The sequence below is a fragment of the Molothrus aeneus genome, chromosome 27 (assembly GCF_037042795.1).
Source record: "Molothrus aeneus isolate 106 chromosome 27, BPBGC_Maene_1.0, whole genome shotgun sequence".
Taxonomy (NCBI): domain Eukaryota; kingdom Metazoa; phylum Chordata; class Aves; order Passeriformes; family Icteridae; genus Molothrus; species Molothrus aeneus.
Genome location: NC_089672.1, coordinates 5,932,814 through 5,951,442, shown reverse-complemented (window position 1 = coordinate 5,951,442; position 18,629 = coordinate 5,932,814). Strand labels below are relative to the sequence as shown.

The 18,629-nt window shown below is 62.0% G+C and overlaps 2 protein-coding genes across 2 annotated transcripts; one reads left to right on the top strand and one right to left on the bottom strand.

Annotated features, from left to right (window-relative positions):
- The first annotated feature begins 254 nt into the window (after positions 1–254).
- Positions 255–7,362, top strand: ABHD8 (abhydrolase domain containing 8). Its single transcript, XM_066566355.1, has 5 exons — positions 255–638; positions 2,933–3,635; positions 4,274–4,444; positions 4,995–5,211; positions 5,729–7,362. The coding sequence occupies exons 2-5, from the start codon at positions 2,941–2,943 to the stop codon at positions 5,876–5,878; spliced, it is 1,233 nt and encodes a 410-aa protein (XP_066422452.1). The 5' UTR covers positions 255–638; positions 2,933–2,940; the 3' UTR covers positions 5,879–7,362.
- A 5,129-nt stretch (positions 7,363–12,491) lies between these two features.
- CILP2 (cartilage intermediate layer protein 2) lies at positions 12,492–18,078 on the bottom strand. Its single transcript, XM_066566313.1, has 8 exons — positions 17,973–18,078; positions 17,477–17,575; positions 16,701–16,973; positions 15,998–16,180; positions 15,402–15,884; positions 15,203–15,311; positions 14,967–15,124; positions 12,492–14,884 (listed from the first exon to the last, which is right to left on the bottom strand). The coding sequence occupies exons 1-8, from the start codon at positions 18,076–18,078 to the stop codon at positions 12,492–12,494; spliced, it is 3,804 nt and encodes a 1,267-aa protein (XP_066422410.1).
- Positions 18,079–18,629: the final 551 nt, after the last annotated feature.

Here is an 18,629-nt window from a genome sequence, read left to right as displayed (position 1 = left end):
ATTCATGGCACTACCACACCTGTGACACGTTGGTGGCACTGCCATGTTTGTGGCACTACCACCCTCATGGCACTGCCACACTCGCCCCCTTTGCCACCCCACAAGCACCACAGTGTCACCCTCCATCCCAAATGCCACCTCTGTCCTTGTCCCATCCTGTCCCTGTCCCCTGTCCCCGTCCCCATCCCTGTCCCTCGCTCTGTCCCTGTCCCCTCTGTCCCTGTCCATCAGCCGCGGTCCCGCCCCTCCGGAGCTCTTCGGGCTTTGCCTTTTCCATGGCGACCGCTCCAAGGACGAGCCCGGAGCGCCCCCGGAGCGGGCACGGGCGGCAGTCGGGGGCATTTGGGCAATTTGGGGCGTTTTGGGGAATTTTCGGGGGGGGCTGAAGGAATTCGCTCCCTCCCGCCCCCCCAAAAACGCCTGGGAAAAAAAAAATCGGGATTCTCACCGCCCTGCTCCGCCTCTCCACCGGGAATTCTGCGGAATTCCAGGATTTGCACCGGGAACTCGGCGCAATTCCAGGATTTGCACCGGGAATTCTGCGCAATTCCAGGATTTGCACCGGGAATCCTGCGCAAGGATTTTTCCAGGATTTTTCCCTCCTCCCGCATCCCCGGAGCCCCTGGGCCATCGATGAGGTGAGCGGCGCATTTTCCCCCCCGGGGCTGCGGGAATGTCCTGGAGCCCGAGGTGCTGCTGGGGGTGGGGATGACCCAAAAATGCGGGAATTTTTCCCGTCGGGAAAACAAAATCTGGGATGCGAGGGGGGTTGGGATGTTGTGGGGCAGAGAGGAGCCGGGAAAAACCCGGATTTGTGCAGGTGCGCCAAGGAGGGGGGAAAGGAGGGGAATTATCCTGGAAAACCAGCTCGGGGAAAAGCTTCCTTCATTCCTTCCTTCCTTCATTCCTTCCTTCATTCCTTCGTTCCTTCTTTCCCCCCCCCCGTGATGCAACGGCGGGGAAGGATTGCTGGGAGGGAGGGGGGTCCGATCCCGCTGGAATTTCGGCCGGAATTTTGGGAAAACCTGCCCGAGGTGGAGGGAGAGGCTGGGCTGGCTCCAGTGCTGGTTCCAGTGCCTGATTCCAAACCCAGATCCCAAACCCTGATCCCAAATCCTGTTCCCAAAGGCTCCTGATTCCAAATCCTGGTTCCTATTCCTGCTCCCGAGTCCCCCGTGCCATTCCCGGTGCCAGGATCCCAAGGCTGGATCCCAAGGCTGGATCTCTCTGGCTCCAGGATCTCTCTGCCAGATCTTGCCATTCCTGCCTCGTTTCCATTCCCAGCCTTACATAAGAGGCATTGGATTCCCAAAATCCTGAATTCCTGAAATCCCAAATTCCCAGATTCCAAATTTCTCAAAATCCTGGATTCCCAAAATCCCGAATTCCTGAATTCCCAGATTCCTGAATTCCCCAATTCCAGGATTCCTGAACTCCCAGATTCTCAAATTCCCATATTCCCAGATTTCTGATTTCCCAGATTCCCGGATACCCAGATTCCCAAATTCCCATATTCCCAGATTTCTGATTTCCCAGATTCCCGGATTCCCGGATACCCAGATTCCCAAATTCCCATATTCCCACATTTCTGATTTCCCAGATTCCCGGATCCCCGGATTCCCGGGATCCCTCGGGCAGCCAGAGCAGGGCTGGGAAGGAGCCGGGTCGGGATAATCCCCCCATCCCGTTTCCATGGCAACCGGCGCCATTCCCGCATCCATCGGGATCCTGTTCCAGCCTTTCCTCCCTGGATGTTCCGGGCACCGAGCGCGGGGGAGGTGGGAGACGGGAGCCAGGGATCCGGGATCTGGGATCTGGGGATCCAGGAATTTGGGAATCCGGGAATCTGGGAATCCTGGGATCTGGGGATCCAGGAGTCCAGGGAACTGGGATCCTGCAGGAATGGGATCTGGGATCCTGATCCCACAGGAATGGGAACTGGGATCCTGAAGGAATGGGACCTGGGATCGTTCAGAAACGGGACCTGGGATCGTTCAGGAATGGGAACTGGGATCCCTATCCCGCAGGAATGGGATCGGATCCCGCTGGAATGGGATCAGCATCCTGCAGGAATGGGATCTGGGATCAGGATCCTGCAGGATCAGCGCTTGGATCCTGCTCTCTCCTCCCGCTGCCATCAATAATTCACCGTGTTCATTTTCCCTTCACCATAATTAACCCATTCCCAACCTCCGTGCCCCCATTCTCACCAGCTTTTCCCCGAATATTCCCAAAATCCCAAGACTTCAACTCCAGCAGCGAGCTTTGGGAACAGCCTGGATAATCCCACACCCCACATTCTTTAGTTTATTTTGTGGAGAGATTTTAATTAAATTTTAATTCCCACCTCGGATGTTGCTTCCGACCACAGCCACATTCATATTTAATGGAATAAATATTTCAATTTTATGGGATAAATATTTATCTTTGTGGGATAAATAATGAATTCCCTGGGCTGGAGCTTCCCGGTGCTCCACATTTATTGGGAAAAGGGAATTTTCTCTTCCAAACAGGTTTTTTTTCCCCTAGGTTTTTTCTTTCAGCCAGAATAAATCCCTTTTCCAAGGGCTGTGATGGGAACTTCAGGGCCTGGGGACAGAGATGTGACCCAGAAAAAAGCAGGATGGGGAATTGTCCATGTTTCCATGTTTTTCCCTGGTTTTCCACATTTTTCCATGCTTTCCCGTGGTCTTCCTTGCTTTCCCACATTTTCCTACGTTATTCCACATTTTTCCACATTTTCCAGGGATCACAATGCTGACCAGCATCACTGACAGGTCCCCAACTGCTGGAACCAGGGCTGAATCCCTATTTTCCACACTTTTCCAAGTTTTCCCCCATTTTTTTACTTTTTGCCCCAATTTTCCCCCCAGTTTTCCCACATTTTCCCCATTTTCCCAAGTTTTTTCCCACAGTTTCCCCCATTTTCCAGGCATCACCATGCTGACCAGCATCACCGACGGCTTCCTCTGCTGCCTGCTGGGCAAGACCCCCAACGCCGTGGGGCCTCTGGACAGCGTTGAGTCCAGCGATGGCTTCACCTTCCTGGAGGTGAAACCTGGCCGGATCCTGCGCATCCACCACAGCGCTCCCGAGCGCCCGGGGCCCCCGGAATTCCCGGGATCGTCCCCCGAGCGCGGCGCCGTGCGCTGCCAGCGCCGCATCACGCTCTACCGCAACGGGCAGCTGCTGATCGAGAACCTGGCCGAGGCCTCGCGCCCCGAGAGCGCCCGGAGCCCGCGGCGGTGCCCGCCGTGCCCCGTGCCTGAGGCCAACGGCGAGCCGGGAGCGCCGGAGCCCGCCGGTGTCGCCACCAAGCGCCGCAAGCGCAAGCCCAAGAGGGTGGTGACGGTGGACTGCAAGAAGCGCATCACCAGCTGCAAGGGCACGCACGGGGACGTGGTGCTGTTCTTCATCCATGGGGTTGGAGGCTCTTTGGACATCTGGAAGGAGCAGCTGGAGTTCTTCTCCAAGCTGGGCTACGAGGTGGTGGCGCCGGACTTGGCGGGGCACGGCTGCAGCTCGGCGCCACCCGTGGCCGCCGCCTACACCTTCTACGCGCTGGCCGAGGACATGAGGGCCGTGTTCAAGCGTTATGCCAAGAAAAGGAACATCCTCATTGGGCACTCCTACGGGTAAGGGGCTGGGATCAACCTGGAAAATGGGAATGGACACAAATCCCAGGTTTTAGGGGTGTGGGGTTCCCATTCTGGGAGATTTGTCCCATGTTTATCCCATTTATCTCGGGGTTTGGAGCTCCAGAATCCTTGGGTTCTGTTCAAGTGTTCCCCAAGAAAAGGAACATCCTCATCGGGCACTCCTACGGGTAAGGGGCTGGGATCATCCTAGAAAATGGGAATGGTCACAAACCCCGTGTTTTATGAGTTTGGGGTTCCCATTCTTTTTATCCCATTTTTATCCCATTTTTATCCTCTTTCTCCCCTGATTCAGAGCTCCTGAGTGCCCTTGGGGTGGGCACCATCTCGGTGTCCAGCTAATCCCGAGAGGGAAGTGCAAGGGCAATGGCTATAATTAGGATAAACCAGGATTAGGGCTCCTGATTAGGTGCAGACTAACAAAGGAGACGGAGCCCTGCCACGCTGGCACCACGTCCCCATGTCCCCTCAGGGTGGCCTTCTGCATGTTCCTGGCACACGAGTACCCCAAGCTGGTGCACAAAGTGATCACAATCAATATAATCAATATAATTAGTATAATTAATAATTAAAATAGGGAAAGCCAACAACTCTGTGGTTATTTTTAACCCTTTCAGGGTGTCCTTCTGCACGTTCCTGGCTCACGAGTACCCCGAGCTGGTGCACAAGGTGATCATGATCAACGGGGGCGGCCCCACAGCGCTGGAGCCCAGCCTGTGCTCCATCTTCAACCTGCCCCCCTGTGTGCTGCACTGCCTGTCCCCCTGCCTGGCCTGGAGCTTCCTCAAGTGAGTGGCAGCCCGGGGGAGGGTCCTGTGCCCCCCAGGGGTCAGCCTGGCACTGCCACTGCCGAAGGAGGGGACACAGTGTGGCTTTTGGGAGTCTGGGGGCTTCCTGTGCCACTCAGGGGGCATCCTGGCACTGCCAATCTGAGAGAGGGGACAGGGGTGGCTTTTGGGGGGCTGGAATCTCCTGCCACCACCCAAGGAGTCACCCTGGCACTGCCACTGCCGAGGGAGGGGACAGGGGGTGGCTTTTGAGGGGCTGGAATCTCCTGTCACCTCTCAGGGGACTCAGGCCAGCTGTGCCACTCTGAGGGAGGGGACAGGGGGTGGCTTTTGGGGGCCTGGAGGGCTGGGGCTCACCCTGGCACTGCCACCCCAAGGGAGGGGACAGAGTGTGGAATTTTGGGGCCAGGGTCTTGTGCCACCACCCAGGGGCTCACCCTGGCACTGCCACCCCGAGGGAGGTGACAAAGTGTGACTTCTGCGGGGCTGGGCTGCTCCCCCTTGCTGCCATCCCCCGAATTTCGGGCTGAGCCCCCTCCCCCTGTGCCAGGGCTGGCTTTGCCCGCCAAGGTGCCAAGGAGAAGCAGCTGCTGAAGGAGGGCAACGCCTTCAACGTCTCGTCCTTCGTGCTGAGGGCCACCATGAGCGGGCAGTACTGGCCCGAGGGCGACGAGCTGTACCACGCCGAGCTGGCCGTGCCCGTGCTGCTGGTGCACGGCATGCACGACAAGTTCGTGCCCATCGAGGAGGACCAGAGGATGGCAGAGGTATGGGGTGGCACCTCTGAGAGGGGTTCTGGGGACTCTGCCCCCCCCCAGAAATGGGGGGGGGGATGCTGTGGAGCTTTGGGGAGGGGTGGGGAGGGAGGGGAAAATCCTCCTGTGACCCAAGGGACACTGCCAGGGTGGCACAGGGATGGGCAGAGACAGCTTGGCATGGGCAGGGACATGGGAGAGGGACACTTTGTCTTGGGTGGGGACACCCTCCACTGTCCCAGGGTGCTCCAAGGGGTGGCACAGGGACAGGGACATGGGCAGGGACAGCTTGGCATGGGCAGGGACATGGGCAGGGACAGCTTGGCAGGGCAGGGACGCCTCCTCCTGTCCCAGGGTGCTCCAAGCCCTGCCAGGGACATTCCCTGCGAGGGGACAGAGTGGCTTTGGAGGGCTGGGGCAGGGCTGGGGCTCATCCCGGCCCTGCCACTCGCCAGGGAGGGGACACAGTAGCTTTTGGGGCTCGTGCCACCTCTGGGAGGGGTCTCACCGTGCCGCTGGCCACCCGCAGATCCTGCTGATCGCCTTCCTGAAGGTGATCGACGAGGGCAGCCACATGGTGATGCTGGAGTGCCCCGACACGGTGAACACGCTGCTGCACGAGTTCGTCCTCTGGGAGCCCGACACGCCCGCGGCCCGCGGCGACGGCGACACCAAATGAGGGCCAGCGACATGCGGGGACAGCGGGCTGGCTGCTCCCGCGGCAGAGGCGGAGCGCGGAGCGGGCTCGGCCCGGCCGCCAGCCCGGTTTGTGCCCGGGGCCGAGCGAGGAGGAGCCCCGGGCTGCGACGGCAGCGCCGGGAGAGGAGCGCGGCGAGTGCCCAGGGCCGGGGACAGCGGGGACACGGCTCGGCCGGTCCCCAACCCCGACAGGACTGCGGGGACACGGCTCGGCCGGTCCCCAACCCCGGACATGTCACACCGAATTCCCGACCCCAGGGGGACAGCGGGGACACGGCACGGCCGGTCCCCAAACCCCGGGCATGTCACACCTGGACCCCGGACATGTCACACCGAGTCCCCAACCCCGGGGAGACAGCGGGGACACGGCACAGCTGGTCCCCAAATCCCGGGGACAGCGGGGACACGGCACAGCTGGTCCCCGAACCCGGACACGCCACCCCCGGCGCTGGAGCGGCTCCGTCCCGGTTTTTTTGTCGCCGTCGTTGTCATTCCCGCACACAGCGACACCGGGAGCACATGGAGGGTCCCGGGGACACCGGGAGGACACGGAAGGACCCGGGGACACCGGGAGGACACGGAGGGTCGCCACAGGGATTTTTGGGGCAGTTTTCAGGAGAATCCAGAGGCTCTCCCACGTCGGGATTTGCCTGGATTTTGGGGGTTCCTTGTGGGGTTCGGCGGCTCCTGCTGGCATGCGGAGGAGGATGATGAGGATGAAGATTCCTGGAGTGTCCCCAGTGCCACCACGGCCACGTCCCCGCTGCCCGCAGCGCTTTCAGGGCAGAACCCCTCGGGGCCACTCCCAGGCCTTTCCCGTGGCTCCGTCCCCGGGGTCCACCCCGGGATCCGCCCCTGGAGCAACGGGGGACAGCGGGACCCCCATTCCCGGTGATGATTCCCGGGATTCCTGATAATTCCCGCCCGGTTCCGCGCGATCCCGGACCACCCGATCCCACCCGACCCCACCCGATCCGCGCCGATCCCGCCCCTCCTGTACAACACCCCCATTCCCGGGAGCCAGCACGGCTGGAGGAGCCACCCGAGGCTGTCGCCGGTGCCACCCGCAATGCCAGGAGGTGCCACCTGTCACCCCCCCCCCTCCAAAATTCCCGACATTTAAACCAAAGAAGGCGCCGACCCCACGGACACCTCGCCCCTGTCCCTTGTCCCCAGCCTGTCCCCTGCCCCACACGGGGCTGGCACCGCACCGAGGGGCTCAGGGGACCCCGTGATATCCCCATTGATGTCCCCAGGGTGTCCCCTGTGCCAGCCCCGCCCGCTGCTGTCTCATAATGAGAATTTTACCCCAAAACCGCCAGCAACGCCCCCAAAATGCCACGCACGGGCTGTGGGGTCACAGCCCTGTCCCCTCCCTCCGGGAGCCACATTCCTGTCGCGCTGCCACCCCCGCTGCCACCGCCGCGTCCGTGCCAGGACCCAGTAAAGCCGTGCTAAATGCCAGCCCGTGCCAAGCGTGCCAGTGAAGCCGTGCTAAATGCCAGCTGTGCCAGGACCCGTGTAAAGCCGTGCTGAATGCCAGCCCGTGCCATGGCACCCACTAAAGCCGTGCTCAATGCCAGCCGTGCCGGGCCCGTGCTGGGAGCGCCGGGGCAGGGACGGGATCCCAAAATTCCTGGGGAAGAATTTACTGGGAGAATCAGAATGTTCCCCAAAAATGTCACACCCTGGGGTGCTTGGTGTCACCTTGAGCCGCTCGGTGTCACCTTGGGGTGTTTGGTGTCACCCTGGGCCACTGAGGGTGTCCCCAGGCGGTGCAGGACGAGGACGCTCTGGTGCCACTCGGGCCCGGCCAGCGGCCACGGGCCTGGGGGTGGGCACGGGGACAAGGGTGGCACCCCCGGGATTGGGGACAGCCCCGGGACCCCCTGACCGTGCTGGGAGAGTTGGGGGCTGTGGAATTGGGAATGGGGAATTCGGGATTGGGAATGGGGGGTTTGCGGTTGGGGCTGCGGGATTTGGGGTCGGGGGTGGGGATTTGGGGTGACGCCCATCCCGGCTCATGACGTCACATACAGGGGGCAGGGCCAAGACACTCAGCGCCCCCCAGTGGCCAGAACTGGCACTGCCCGGTGCCACCAGTGCCACCAGTGCCAGTGTCCCCAACCTGGTGTCCCCAAACTGTGGGCACTGCCCAGTGACACTGCCCAGTGCCATCAACTGGACCTCGATGCCCATGACCTGGAGGTGACACAGGGCCAGGAGAGGGGCACAGGGCCGGGACAGGCGACCCCAACCCCACAAAGCCACCACGACACCATAAATCCGGTCTGGGATCGAATCCTGGCCTTAATTCCGACACAGATTTTCCACTTTTCTCCCAGGAAATATTTCCCGAAAGGATTTGGGGAAATTCTCTCCCAAATTTGGCCTTCCAGGCCCAAAGTTTTGAGATTTCCTTGAATTTCATATTCCAACCAATATGGAGCGAAGTGGGCGTGGTCACATAATGAATATGCATGAGTCTGTTGGGTGAGCCTGTGAATATGTAAATTTTTGGGAATCCCAAATTTGAGGGGAGGAGCTCTGAGAATTTCACACATTTGGGAGGTTCAATAATCATTCCACTTTCTTTAATTAGTTTAATTTTTCTTTAATTCTTTAAAGAAAAAAGTTTCTTAAAGTTTAATTTTTCTTAAATTCTTTAATTTTTTTCTTCCCGTGCCTCAGTTTCCCCCCCTCGGGTGTGACACCCTCAAACCATGGGGAAACCCTCGGGCACCCCAAAGCGAGCACGGAGCCCTGGCACCTTCCTCAAAATATCCCAAAAATATCCCAAAAAAAGCTGCTCCACTTTTACGACTTCATGTGACAGAATTTTAAAAAAGCCAAAAAAAAAAGAAAGAAAAAAAAAAGGAAAAATAAAAAAAGAAAAACACCAAATATTTACCAAAACTTCCAGACCTTTTTTTTTTTTAAGGCCCTTTTTTTCCTTTTTTACTTTTTTTTTTTTATTATTATTTTGAGGCGGATTTTCGCCATCTGGAGAATTAAAAGGCTCTGGCAGGGCTGGTGAAGTGTCAGCGAAAAGGCTTTTAAAATGTTGTTTTTATTATTATTTATGGGCTGGAACTCCAGAGAGGGAAAAGGAGCCAAAAAAAGGTTCAAAAATAGATGGAAAAAGAAGAAAAAAAAATCGGGATGTTTTTTCCAGAGGTGGCTGAAAAATAAAATAAAATACCTTGGAAAAACACAAATAAATTGGGGGGTTTTAGGGGTCGGGGTTTTTGGGATTGGGAATTTTTGGGATCAGGGATTTTTGGGATTTTGGGGATTTTTAGGATTTTTGGGGTCTGGGATTTTTGGGATCAGGGATTTTTGGGGATTGGGGTTTCTGGGGATTGCAGATTTTGGGATCGGGGATTTTTGGGATTGCGGATTTTTGGGATCAGGGATTTTGGGGAGCTGGGATTTTTGGGATCCGGGATTTTTGGGATCGGGGGTTTTTGGGATGCAGGATTTTTGGGATCAGGGATTTTCCCGGCTCCCAGCAGAGGGAATGGTGGGAGCGCAGCGGCGCCTCTTGGCCAGACGGGCTGGAATTCCACAGCTGGAATTCCACAGCTGGATCGGCTGGAATGCTCTGCCTTGGGATTCCCAGGGATTCCAGTCTGGGGTCCCCAGGGATGCTCAGGTCCAGGATTCCCTGATTTGGAGTTCCCTGGAATGCTCCAATTCGGAATTCCCAGGGATTCCCTGATTTGGTGTCCCCAGGGATGATCCAGTTCAGGATTCCCAGGGATTTCTGGGTCTGGGGTCCCCAGGGATGCTGTGGTTCAGGATTTTTTATTTGGGGTCCCTGGGAATGCTCTGGATGCCTCGGGATGAGCTGTTTTGGGATTCCCAGATTTGGAGTCCCCAGGGATGCTCCAATTTGGGGTCCCCAGAGATGCTCAGGTCCGGGATTCTCTGATTTGGGGTTTCTGGAATGTTCCAATTCAGGATGCCCAGGGATTCCCGGTTTTGGGGTCCCAGGGATGCCCCATTTGGGGACAGGATCTGGAAAGGGGATCCCAAATCCTTCCCTTCCCCTTTTCACCCCCTGTTCCCTCTCATCCTGTTTTATTTTTGGGTGGATTTTTCTCTATTTAGGGCCTTTCCAGCTGCTTCCTTTTATTCTTTTCATTCAGAGCCTGTCATTACATTTTCCATTCTTTCAAAGAAATAAAAAAAACCCACAAAACAAAAGCGGCTTCCCAGGGGCCTTTCCAGCTCCTTATTCCCTGAGGAAAGGGGTAGAATATCCCAAAATATCCCCCAAAAATCCCAAAAAATCAAAATAAAATCCCAAATCCTTCCACTCCCGCTTCCCTGTGGGGTTTTTAGGGGTTTTGGGATGCGTAGGAGGGGGGAATATCCCAAAAAAAGCCTCTTCGAGATCCCGACGTGCTGGCACATCCTTTTCCTGTCTTTTTTTGGGATCTGGCCATCCCAAATTGCTGGGGCGGGCCGGGAGCTGCGAGCTCCAGGCTCCCATTCCCGCTTGGAATGGGGCCGGGAATGGGGAAAAGAAGTTTTTTCTGAGCTCTTCTCATCCCATTTTTCCTGTCTCCCGGGAAGTTCCCAGCTCTGCTCCTGCCTCCCGGACCCTCCAGGGTTAAATCCACCTCTGGGGCACCCCAAAATCCGCGGCCGGGACCTTTCAGGGCATCCTCGCTCCATCCCCATCCCACATTCCATGAAAAAAGCAGGAAAATTGAGGGGGTTTGACCCAAAACCTGCAAAAATCCCCCCTGGATCCCCCATCCCACAGATTGGGGTCCCCGGGGTGTCCCTGGGATTGGGGTCACCCCTTCTGTCCCTCTTTTTTTATTTTTGCCCTTCCCTCCCCCCTTTTTTCCCATTTTTTCTCTTTTCCCCCCATTTTTTCTCCCATTTTCCCCAGTTTTCCCCCTTTTTTCGCCTCTTCCGCTCCTTTTTTCCTTCCTGGCTCCAGGAATGGCAATGGGAGCCATTTCCATCTGCCCAGGCCCAAGCCGGAATTCCCACGTGGAATTCTTGCATTCCCACATTCCCGCAGGATCCCGGCATTCCCACATCGAATTCCCGCATTCCCGCAGGATCCAGGCCCTGTCCCGGGCGCTGCCACGGGGAGCCTCCCCCGGGGGGTCCCCGGGGAGGGGACCTGGAATCCGGTGGGAACAATTCCTGGAACCCGGGGAAATCAGGATCTAGGGAAAAACAGGAAAATCCAGGATAAGGAGAAAAAGGGGACAGGGAAAATCCAGGACAGGGGAAATCCAGGACAAGGAGAACCCAGGGAAAAACAACACGGAGGACAGGGAGAACCCAGGACAGGGAGCAGCCAGATTTTGGGAAGGAGGGGCTGGAACGACACCTCGCCATGGAATCTCAGCATTCCAGGTGCCTCCTCCCTCCGCCTCCCCCCCGCCGTGCCGGCATCCGCCCGCGCTGGGATCGCGTCCCGGCGGGACCGGGCCGGGACAGCAGGGCCGGGATTTGGCCGCTGCTCGGGCCAAGGAGCCCCCCCGGGGGCCCCCGCGCCCCCCTTTGATGCCGCATCCAGCGAGAAGGGTGGAAAAAAGGGTGGAAAAATGCCGCGCGGGGGCCAGGGCGGCTTGGAGAAGGGAAATGTTGTCCCGGGTTTGGCCCCATAAACGCCGCCTGTTCCATTACAGCATCCGCGCCTGGGACGGCGGGAGGCGGCGAGGGGGGGACACCCAAAAATAACCGCGCTGGGGACACCCGGGTGGCAGCGGGACAGAGCCACCCCTGCCCCTCCCCGCGGGGGTCACGCCGGGGGTGCCCGGCCGCTGGCTTGGCACATCCCGGTGCCAGCGGGGGGGTCCCGGTGGGTGCCCCCGCCCCGGCTGCCACGTCCCGCTGGCCGCGGGGAGCTGGCACCGAGCCCCCGCCGCTGCCGCCAGCCCGGCCGAGCCCGGCCCAAGGCAAACAGGAGCGGCCGGGACGGTGCTACCGAACGGGGGCAGGGGCTGGGGACAACGGAGACACGCGGGGCTGGGCCCCCGTCCCGGAGAAGCCCAGCAGCCAGGCGGGTGTACAAGAATTGTATATTTTGTAATAAATAATGTACAAATCCGCCCGAATCCGGGCCGGCGCGGTGGCCGAGGTGCCGCGGGGGTGGCACCGACCCCCGGGTGGGGGTGGCACCGCAGGGAGAGAGTTTTATCCGCGTTATCCTTGGGGTTTCCCCCCAAAAAATCCCGGTTTTGTGGGATTCAGGGATGAAAGCAGCGCCCCCAGCTCCCGGCGCGGGCACACGGGGGCTGCGCCGGTGGCACCGGGCAAAGCACCGGGCGGGGACCCCCTTGCCATGCCCGCCCCTGCCCCGGTTTGCCCCCAGCCCCTCTTTTATTCCTTTTATTTCCATCCCGTCCGCGGGGCCGCCAGCGCGGGGCTGAGCACCAAGAGGAGGCAGCGACAGCACCGGGGGGTGGCGGGGCCCCCTCCCCACGTCCCCGCCGTCCCCTGCCCCCCGTCCCCCGCTCCGCGGGTCCCCCCAGTCCTCCGGGCGTTATAAATGAGCGCGGCCAAAAGCGACGGGGAAAGGGGGCGACAAAGCAGAGCCGGGGAGGGGACACGGAGGGGACTCAGGGCTGTCCCCGCGGCCGGCCCGGTCTCCGCTGGCTGCTGGGGGTCTGGCGGGTGGCCGCGGGCCCGGAGGGGGCTCCGGAGGCGAAGTCCATCACCTCGGGGGGAGCGCGGCGCAGCTCGGAGCTCCCCATCTCCCTGCGGATCTCAGCCAGCGCCTCGGCCGGGGCGCTCAGCAGGCGCTGGAAGAGGCTCTCCCTGCCCGGCGGCCGCTCCTGGCACTCGAAGGTGACGGCCGTGCCCTCGCCCGCCCTCATCTCCCTCGAGAAGCCGTCCGAGGTGCCCGCGAAGCAGCGGCCGATGGCGATCTCCTTGGCCAGCCGCGGGTTCTGGTCCGTCACGGTGTAGATGCCATAGTTGTGGCCCAGCGGGTCCAGCGGGGCCAGCATGGAGAAGGCCCCGGTGTGGTTGTTGTCAGCCAGCGGCGGGTGGCGGCTCAGGTAGTCCCGCAGGAGCCCGTTGATGGCCGTGCGGCGGCAGCTGCCCTGGGGCACGATGGACACCAGGGTCCTGTCGGCCAGGCTCTGGTCGAAGAGCATCCCGCCGCACTTGAACTCCACGCAGGCGCCCGAGGTGTTGTCCAGCAGCGGGTCCCGCACGCTCCGGCTGTCCCGCAGCCCGTAGAGCTGGCCCCGCGTGCGGGGGTGGCTGCCCCCGACGTTCCTGGACCTCACCATGTACTCCTGCGGCCCCTGCAGCTGCACCTTGATGTAGCACGCCCGGAACTCCTGCGGGTTGGGCCACCACGCCAGGTAGTCGCCGGTCCAGGAGGTGACGTCGCTCTCCTTGAAGGGCACCACGTTGTACTCGTACTTGTCCACCTCCACGCGGTAGAAGCGCAGGTGGTTGGCGCTGACCGGCGCCTCCTCGCACTCCCGCAGGCTCCGGTAGGAGTAGATGGGGCCGTTGCTCTCGTCCACGTTGTTGGGGTCGGGTTTGGCCACGTTGATCTGGAACGCCGTCTTCTTCAGCGCCGGGTCCTCATGGTCCGAGCGGCGGTAGCCCAGCTTGCCCAGGTAGGGCTGCGCCACCCCCACGGCGTTGGGGTTCAGCTTGGGGCTGGAGGCCACGGCTTCCAGCTCCTCCCCGCCCAGCGTGGCCGTCACCAGGGCCGTGTAGGCGTCGGGGCGCCGGGCGTCGCAGAAGGCAGGCAGGCAGGCGCCGTTGGGGCCGGTGACGGCGCTGTCGAAGCGGCCCCAGGCCCGCGGGTTGCTGGGGAAGCCGGGCTGCGGCTCCAGGTTGATGAGGCTGACCACCACCCCTTCCAGCTGCTCGTAGGGGTTGAACTTCTCGTTGCTGTAGGCCCTGACCTTGACGAAGCAGCGGCGATCCTCGGGCACGTCCAGGTTGAAGAGGCGCCGCTCGCGGATCTCCAGGTTGCCCACCAGGAAGGTCCTCTCCTCCCTCCTCCTCCTCCGCCCGCCCTCGGCCGGCCGCAGCACCGCCTCCTCCTCCCACAGGCCGCTCTCGGGGTTCAAGGACCACAGCTTCATCTTCTGCAGGTGCTCGGCCATCCACACCTGCCCCGCGTCCATCCTCACCTGCACGGGTCCCGCCTGCAGCACCGCGCCGCTCTCGCCCTCGCGGAAATCCACGGCGAACATGCCGTAGGTGCGCAGGGGCACGATCTCCCCCTCGGCGTTGGCGAAGCTCAGGTCGCTGGAGGCGGCGCTGGCCGTGCCCACGTCCCTGGGGTCCACGAAGGTGACGCTGGCCTTGACGGTGCCGTTGAAAATCTCCCCGGACGGCCGCAGGAAGGCTCCGGCCGGCAGCACCAGCTCCCCGACGGGCTCCCGGCCGCCGGCTTCGCCCAGGGGGATGGCGTTGCTCCGCCCTCCGTCCAGCTCCACCGGCTCCTTCTTGCGCAGCATCTTCACCTCCTGGTACACGGCTCCTCCCCGCGGGTCGAAGGGCAGCACCTTGACGGCGTCCACCAAGCGCTGCTGGCCGTCCACGAAGCGAGTGACCAGGCGCTGCGTGTCGGGCGGCACCTCGATGGTGAAGGAGCCCTGGTAGCCGGTGAAGCCCACCTTCCTGCCCCCGAGGAAGATGTGGCCGAAGCGCAGCGGCTCCCCGGTGTCGGCCGCTGTCACCCGGCCCTGCACCAGCACCCGGGGCTGTGTGCAGGGCCCGCAGCCGCACTCGGCCACCACCTTGAGGGGCAGCACGGAGCCGGCGCACGGGACCTGCCGCAGCTCCATCCTCCGCACGCCGCAGCACAGCCCCGACTCCCCCCCGCAGCCCGAGGGCTCGGCGGGGCCGCCCAGGCACGGCGAGGCCGGGCAGCGCCCCACGTTGTAGTAGCGGGAGCCGCTGGCGTCCTGCGGGCACTCGCTGGGCAGCTCCACCAGGCTGGGCTCGGGCTCCGCCCTGCAGCTCTGCTGGCCCGGGGCTGGGGGCACGGAGGGGAGGGGGGCATTAGAGGGGTCAGCGGGGGTCTCGCCAGCCCGGAGGGGCCCCCCGTGCGCGCTCACCCAGCACGGTGAGGTGTGCGGGCGCCGAGCGGATGGCGCCCGCCTCGGAGCTGGCTTTGCAGTGGTAGGTGCCAGCCTGCTCCGGTGCCAGCCCCCGCAGCGCCAGGCGGCCGCTGCTGCGCTCCGCTGTCCCCTCCAGCAGCGTCCCGTTGTGGTACCTGCGGGGACAGGCGACAGGCTCAGCGGGGACGCTGCCACCCCCGCCCGTGCCCGCTGAGCCCGCCGTGCCAGCTCACCAGTAATATTTTTGGGGCGCGGGGGTGCCCGAGGCTTTGCAGCAGAAGGTCACGTCCTGCCCGGCCTCCCGCACCCTGGCCGCGGGCTGCAGCACCATGTAGGGCTTCTCTGCAAAGGGCGAGAGGGGCAGCGAGCCCATGGGCACCCCCGGCTCGCCCCCAGGGGTGCCCCAAAATCGCCCCCCGCCTTCTTTCTCACCGAGCCGCCGCAGCCTCAGGTGCGCCTCGGCCACGCCCGAGCCGTTGGTGACGATGGGTGCCAGCCCCGGGGCGAAGCCGTCGCGGTGGGCGCTGAGGTTGGCGGCGGGGCCCGGGCACAGCCCCGAGGCCTTGAAGTGGCCCCGGGCATCGCTGCGGGCCAGCAGCACGGGCGGGCGGCCCTCCAGGTACACGCGGGCACCCGGCAGTGCCGCCCCGGCCGCTGTCACCACCGTGCCCCGCAGCGTGTGCCCGGGACAGCCCGCGGGGGGCTCGGAGCCCGTGGGCAGCGGGGGCGCCGCCGAGGGGGCACCGGTGGGGTTACCTGGGCACGGGGGCGGGCGACATTTCTGCACCTCGGTGGCGCGGCCGGGACACGGCGGGTTCTTGGCGGTGCGGCAGCTCCGGCGCCGGATGCGCGTCCCCGAGCGGCCGCAGCTGCGGGAGCAGGGACCCCAAGCGCCCCATTCCGTCCAGGTGGGCTCTGAGGGGACATTCCCGGTGGGAACGGTCACTGTGAGCCGTGCGGTCACCGCCGTGTCCCTCCCCGGCAGCCCCCAGGGACAGCCGGGTGTCGCCGCGGGCTCAGGTCCGTACCTGGGCAGGGCCCGGCGCTGCAGGGCCGCCGCTCGGTGGCTTTGCCGCGGCACCGGAGCTCCCGGAGCGGGGCCGGGCTGCGGGCGCTGCCGCAGCGCCGGGAGCGGCTCTGCGTGCCCCGGGTGCCGCAGGCGCTGCGCGAGCAGGGGCTCCACGGGGACCAGTGCGACCAGTACACGTGATCTGCGGGATACTGGGGGTGACTGGGGGCGCACGGGGCTGGAGACGGCAGCCAAGGGGTTAAAGGGGGAAGAAACGCCCCGTCCCACAGCCCAGGTGGGACACAGGTGAGACAAACATGAAATAGAGGTGGGATACAGGCGAGGTGAAGGTGAGACACAGGTGTGCCCCAGGTGTGCCCCAGGTGTGCCCCAGGTGTGCCCCAGGTGTGCCCCAGGTGAAATACAGATGTGACAGGCGAGATAGAGGTGAGACACAAGTGTGACAGCTGTGACAGAAGTTACACACAGCTGTGTCAGCTGCCCCCCAGCTGCCCCCAGGTGTGCCAGGTACCCCCAGCTGCCCCCAGCTGCCCTCCAGGTACCTCCCTGCTACCCCAGGTACCCCCAGGTGCTCAGGTGTGCCCCCAGGTACCCCAGGTACCCCCCAGGTGCTCAGGTGTGCCCCCAGGTACCCCAGGTACCCCCAGGTGCCCAGGTGTGCCCCCAGGTACCCCAGGTACCCCCAGGTGCCCCCAGCTCACCCAGCGGGCACAGGAAGCGCACGTGGTAGTTGGCACAGGCGGTGCCCGCCGGCTGCTCGCGGTGCAGGCAGTGGAAGCCGCGCTCGGGGCTGGCACGAACCACCTGTCCCAGGGCCTCGGGCAGGTGCCACTCGGTGCTGCGTGCCTGGATGGCCACGGGCCGGGCACACACGCGGTCCCCGTAGTAGAACCTGATGGCCGCCAGGCTCTCGTGGTCACCGTCACCGCCCGGGTGGTCGATGTTGAACCACGAGGTCCAGGCGGCGCCTTTGCCTGAGGGGGAGGCGGGGACGGCTTGGGGACAGCTTGGGGACAACTGGGGAGAGCTTGGGATGGTTGGGCATGGGTTGGAGATGGTTGGGGCCAGCTTGGGGACAGCTTGGGATGGTTGGGGACAGCTTGGGGATCACTGGGGATGATTGGGGACAGCCTGGGGACCTGGAGGGCAGAGGGGGTGGGGATGGAGGCCACCCCTGAGGGGCTGGTGGGGCGGGGATGGCCACTGGGGCAGTGAGTGGGACACGGGGTGGGGAGGGGACAGGTGACCCCAGGGTTCACAGCCCGCCCTGTGGGGACACAGACAGGGGACACAGGTGACCCCAGGGGACACGGCAGGGTGGTCACCACCGAGGGGCACGCGCGGGGTGGCGTGAGGTGGGCACTGTCCCCATGGGAATGTCACGGTGGTCACCACCAGTGTCCCGTGGGGGTGGCACGGGGTGGGCAGTGCCCCTGGGGACACTGAGGGGACACGGTGGCCCTCGGGGTGGCCTCACCTGCCGTGCCCAGGTCCAGCTCCTCCAGGTCAGGTGTGGCTTTCCAGGGCTTCCCGCTCGTGCCAGCCTTGCCCGGCTCTGATTCGTTCTCCATTGGCTCTGGGGACACACGGGTGGCACTGCCACATTCCCGGGATCCCAGACCCACCCTGGCCCTGGCCCTGTCCCCATCCCTGTCCCTCCAGCCCCATGAAGGGCAAAATTCCCTGGTCCCCATCCACCCCTCACCCCCTCCCACCAGCCCGTGCCACCTCCCTGTGCCACCAGCTCATCCCCACCCCTTCCTCCCTTCATTCCCACCGGGAATCCCAAAACCCTGGTGGCACAAAATCCCCAAATCCCAAACCCCAGCTCCCAGCTCCCAAACCCCAAACCCGAAACTGCTGACCCCAAATCTCCAAACCCCAAACCCAAACCCCAAACCCAAACCCCAACTCCCAAACCCCAAACCTGAAACTCTGACCCCAAACCCCAAATCCCAAACCCAATCCCTTACCTGCCACCCTGGCAGCATGTGAGACTCCCAGCACCGCCAGCACTGCCAGCAGCTGTGCCAACCGTGCCACCCGTGCCATCTGTGCCACCCGTGCCACCCGTGCCATCGGTGCTGGCCGTGCCAGCCGTGCCAGCCGTGCCAGGGCCGCTCCGGGCGCGAGTGCGGCCGCGGCGGGGCCGGCCCCGCTTTTATCGGGAGCGGAGCCCGCCCGGGGCAGCGCCGCCGCCGTTCGGGTCCAGCTGCGAAAATTGGCTGAGGGATGAGCCGGGAATGCGGCGGGAGGGAGGGGAAAGGAAATAAAAATACTCGGGAATAAAAAATAAAAACTACGGGAAAAATAAAATACGGGCAAATAAAAACACGGGGGAAATAAAATGTGGGAAAAAATACGGGGGAAATAAAAATATGGGGAAAATAAAAATACAGGGAAAAAAAACCCTGAAAACTACGGGAAAAAAATAAAAATACAGGAAAAATAAATGCTAGAAACTATGGGAAAAATAAAAACTAGGTGGAAAATAAAAATAGGGGGAAATAAAATATGAGAAAATAAAAATACGGGAAAAATAAAAATACGGGAAAAATAAAAACTAGAAAACACAGGAAAAATAAAAACTAAAAAGTATGGGAAAAATAAAAGTACAGGACAAAATAAAA